Raw genomic sequence first — 4664 nt, 5'->3', positions numbered from 1 at the left:
AAAAAAAAAAAAAACCAAGCTAGAAGTTTAATGATTTGTTTATTATGCCAGGCCAAATTGTTCTTGCACCAAAATGTCCTCAAGCTGAAATGCCTAAATCCAAACAGCTGCCTCAGTCACATGCCCTATTTGATCTGTGTCACAGATGGAGCTGTGTTAACCATATTCATCACCTAGTTTGCATGAATATTACATAGTTCAGTTCTGAGCTGCCTTAGAGGGTGGGGTACCAGCAGCCATCTCATTTGGTACCCAGGACCACAAGGATCACAGTTTGGAAGCAACATCACATGTCAGCTCCATTACTTCTGAGCTGTGTAACCTTGGGGAGAGCACTTATTTTCTGAAACCTTCACTCCTCATCTGCAAAATGGGGATAATAGTAGTACCCACCGTGCAGGGCTCTAAATGAAATAATAAAGTGTCCCAGTACTGTTATGATCATTGTTATCATAATCATGTCATGAACTAACAAATGGGCTTATTATTCAGCTTTCTAAATAGTCTCCCAATGGTCTAATGATCAGAAGGATGGTGCCAAGTAACTAGAGGAGGCCAGCACCTGGGCTCCCCTACAACTCAGGGCCTACTTGGGGTGGGGAAGGCCCACATCCAAACCAAGTTACCCTTGAGTGCCCAGCTGCTCCCTGGCCTGGACTCTGAAGTTGTAATTGGTAGCTTCCTCTTGGGAATTGGTCCTGTCCTGATTTAGTCAGAGGAGCTGGTTTAGTCTACAAGAGAGATGATTTCTTCTTGCCATGACTGTTGTAGCTGGTTGCTCTGGTTTCTCTGGTACAGTTTCATTTTATAGGAACCTAGGGAACCAAGAACTTCCTAAGGGTACATACGGGGATCTCTGTTAACATTAACCTTTTGGGAGACCAAAGTATTACCTTAGCTTATATTATACATATGCTGCTACTTGAAGTCAAAATATATCCAACCAGAGTTAGGAAGTGGGCCTTTTATTAATATATTACCTTGCTTCAGATTTTGACTGTTTCATTAAAAACCAAACAAAAAAAACTGCCATAGACAACTGGTTTCTGAAGCAATCTCCAATTTGGTATGCTTACTTTGAGTGGCCTTAGGGAAGGAATGAAAAATAAATAAAATATGAACATATATAACAAATGTTTTTAAAAACATATTTTACAAATACAGCTTTAAGAATAAAGAGATGCCTAAGTTTGTTTGCTTTTTAATGCTTTCTGTGGATACTTCATGCCACCAACTTTGTGTTTCCTTACACAGGAAATGCTTCTACAGAGAGGAATGGGGTTTCTTTTAGTGTTCAGAATGGAGATGTGTGCCTTCACGATTTCACTGGGAAACAGCACATGTTTAATGAGAAGGAAGATTCCTGCAATGGGAAAGGTCGTATGGCTCTCAGAAGGACTTCAAAGCGGGGAAGCTTACACTTTATTGAACAAATGTGATTTCTTGTAAAATCAAAGCATGATGCTTGACAGTGTGAAATGTCCAATTTTACCTTTTACACAATGTGAGATGTATGAAAATCAACTCATTTTGTTCTTGGCAACATCTGGAGAAGCATAAGCTAATTAAGGGCAATGATTATTATTACAAGAAGAAACCAAGACATTACACCATGGTTTTTAGACATTTCTGATTTGGTTTCTTATCTTTCATTTTATAAGAAGGCTGGTTTTAAGCAATACATTAAGAATGACTCCTATAAGGAAAACCAAAAAAGGTAGTGAACTTTCAGCCACCTTTTAAAGAGGCTAAATTATCTCTGATAACATCATACAAAGCAACTGTTGACTGCAGCCTGTTGGTGAGTTTAGTTGTGCATGCCTTTGTTGTATATAAGCTAAATTCTAGTGACCCATGTGTCAAAAATCTTACTTCTACATTTTTTTTCTATTTATTTTCTACTGTGTAAATGTATTCCTTTGTAGAATCGTGGTTGTTTTGTCTCATGTGATAATTCAGAAAATCCTTGCTCATTCCACGAATTCTAAAGCTCCTTTTGGAGATGGTATGGGATATGAAATACAGAAACCTCAGTGAAATCAAGAAATAATGATCCCAGCCAGACTGGGAAAATGTAAGCAGACAGTGCCACAGTTAGCTCATACAGTGCCTTTGAGCAAGTTAGAAAAGATGCCCCACTGGGCAGACACAGCCCTATGGGCTCATGGTTTGGCAAACAGAGTGGAGACCATGTTTTAGCCCCACTCACCCTCTTGGGTGTACGACCTGTACAGCCAAACACAGCATCCAATACGAATACCCATCCCCTGACCGCATCCCCAGTGGTCAGATTATAGAATCTGCACCAAGATATTTAGCTTTATACCTTGGCCACAGAGAGGGATGAACTGTCATCCAGACCATGTGTCAGGAAAATTGTGAACATAGATAAGGTACATACACTGCTGCTTCTCAAATCCCCAGAGCCTTTCAGAACAGGAGAGTAGACTAGGATTCCTTCTCTTAAAAGGTATATATATATATATGGAAAACAAAATCATATTGCTGTTCTTTAAAAGGCAACTGCATGGTACATTGTTGATTGTTATGACTGGTACACTCTGACCCAGCCAGAGCTATAATTGTTTTCAAATGTGTCTTGAAGAATGCATAGTGACAAGGGGAGCAGCTATTGGGAACAGGGAACTGTCCTGCACTGCTATTGTTGCTACATGTATCGAGCCTTGATTGCTCCTAGTTATATACAGGGTCTGTCTTGCTTCCCACCTACATCTGCTTGAGCAATGCCTCAAGTACATCCTTATTAGGAACATTTCAAAACCCTTTTAGTTAAGTCTTTCACTAAGGTTCTTTTGCATATATTTCAAGTGAATGTTGGATCTCAGACTAACCATAGTAATAATACACATTTCTGTGAGTGCTGACTTGTCTTTGCAATATTTCTTCTCTGATTTATTTGTCTTGTATTTAAATGTTAAAATCAAAATGTTAAAATCAATGAAATAAATTTGCAGTTAAGATCTTTAAGTTTGGTAATTTTCACAAAGAAAAAAACATCTGCAGTCTCTTTCCCTGGCGGCCTGGCACGGAAGTGGTAGGACATGCTGATTAAGACAAACACAATTGGCTGGGCATGGTGGCTCACGCCTGTAATCCCAGCACTTTGGGAGGCTGAGGCAGGTGGATTGCTTGAGCACAGGAGTTTGAGACCAGCCTGGGCAGCACAGGGAGACCCCTGTCTCTACAAAAAATTAAAATTAGTTAGGCACAGTGTTGTGTGCCTATACTCCTAGCTACTCAGGAGACTGAGGATGGAGGATTGCTTGAGCCTGGAAGTATGGGCCTGCAGTGAACCATGATTGTGCCATTGCACTCCAGCTTAGATGGCAGAGCGAGACACCATCTCTTAAGAAAACAAACATGACAGTAACATCTTTTGGAAAACAGCAGGTACCCTGTGACTGTTAAATTAGAGCAAGGGTTGCTCTGTCTCGTGAGATCAGTTTCTGAGGTCTCCTTTCCATTTTCCCACTACTCTTTCAAGATTATCTCTTCAACACATTGACTTTGGCCGGTAGGCAATGTACAAGACCCAATTCAGATCTCATCCAAGTATCTGCTTCTTCAGTGTCAAACAGGACTACTGAAAAGTGAGAACAGGATTTGGGATTTCTGCATTGCTGGTTAGCATGTGGGATCCCCAAATATGGGAAGCTGACCTCACCCTTGCCAGGGTCTCTGAGCAATCTCTTCTTCCGAGGTCCTCAGCTCCCACAAAGATGCCGAGTACTAAATTCATAAGGAAGATGTGAGATCTTCTAGATTGGGGAGGGGTGAGCCCTCAGAAATCAATCCCCAAAACAGATTATATAACCAAAATATACATAAAAGGATGCACAATGTCCAGTATCCTTTAGGTCCCACCCCTTATTTTTTCCTATTGTGTCTCTGCTGTGGTCCTTAGGCTGAATTCTCTCATCTGTTTTCTTACTTTAGACAGACATACGGCAGGACAGAGAGTGTTTCTGAGAAGCATCTTCCTTTGCGTTTAAGATTGATCCCACGATCTGAGACACTATTGTAAGGAACCAGAGGTGGTGCCAATATTAGGAGGCAAGGAGTGTCAGGGCAGAGGCCAGTATTTAAAGAAGTATTTCCTCAAAATATTGGAGTAGTTTTGGTTTTTTGTTTTGTTTTTTTGTTTGTTTGTTTTTTCCTCAAAACACACGGCAGTCATTAACCCCACAAAGTCTGCTGACTTCAGTGAGCAGCATCATGATCGTTCTTACAGAAAATGGTGAAGCAAGACAGGCAAGCACCTGTAGTCCCAGCTACTTGGGAGGCCGAGGCAGGAAGATCGCTTGAGCCAGGGAGTTTGAGTCTATCCTGGACAACATAGAAAGACCTCGTGTCTTTAAAATAAACAAAAAACGGTGAAACAGCTTAACTTGGGATACTGAGTGTGTCTAACCAGGTCAGCTAGGAGTCAGTCAGTTTGTCGAAGGCCATTTAGAGGACGATCTAATTTACTGCATAACCAATTCACAGAGTGGACTTGTTTGGTGTCATTTTGTCTCCATAAGAGCATTTTAAGGACTCTTTAGTTTGTCTTTGTCTCTGCTCCTTGCTGTTCTAGTTGGAGTCCAAAGGACAGGAAAAGGAAAGACTGGGTAGGCATAAAAGAACATAATCTTCAATTTGAA

General features: G+C 40.8%; 1 protein-coding gene across 1 annotated transcript in view; it reads left to right on the top strand.

Moving 5' to 3' along the window:
* The window catches only part of LOC108522030 (adhesion G-protein coupled receptor G2-like), a 113613-nt gene extending 111508 nt beyond the window's left edge, over nucleotides 1–2105 (top strand). The window contains 1 exon segment of the mRNA XM_017862129.1: nucleotides 1255–2105. Coding sequence (XP_017717618.1) covers nucleotides 1255–1439 — 185 coding nt within the window. The 3' untranslated portion in view covers nucleotides 1440–2105.
* Nucleotides 2106–4664: the final 2559 nt, after the last annotated feature.

Source organism: Rhinopithecus bieti, unplaced genomic scaffold (genome assembly GCF_001698545.2).
Source record: "Rhinopithecus bieti isolate Rb0 unplaced genomic scaffold, ASM169854v2 scaffold_63301, whole genome shotgun sequence".
In the NCBI taxonomy this organism is placed as follows: Eukaryota; Metazoa; Chordata; class Mammalia; order Primates; family Cercopithecidae; genus Rhinopithecus; species Rhinopithecus bieti.
This window is presented reverse-complemented; position numbering and strand designations above follow the sequence as displayed.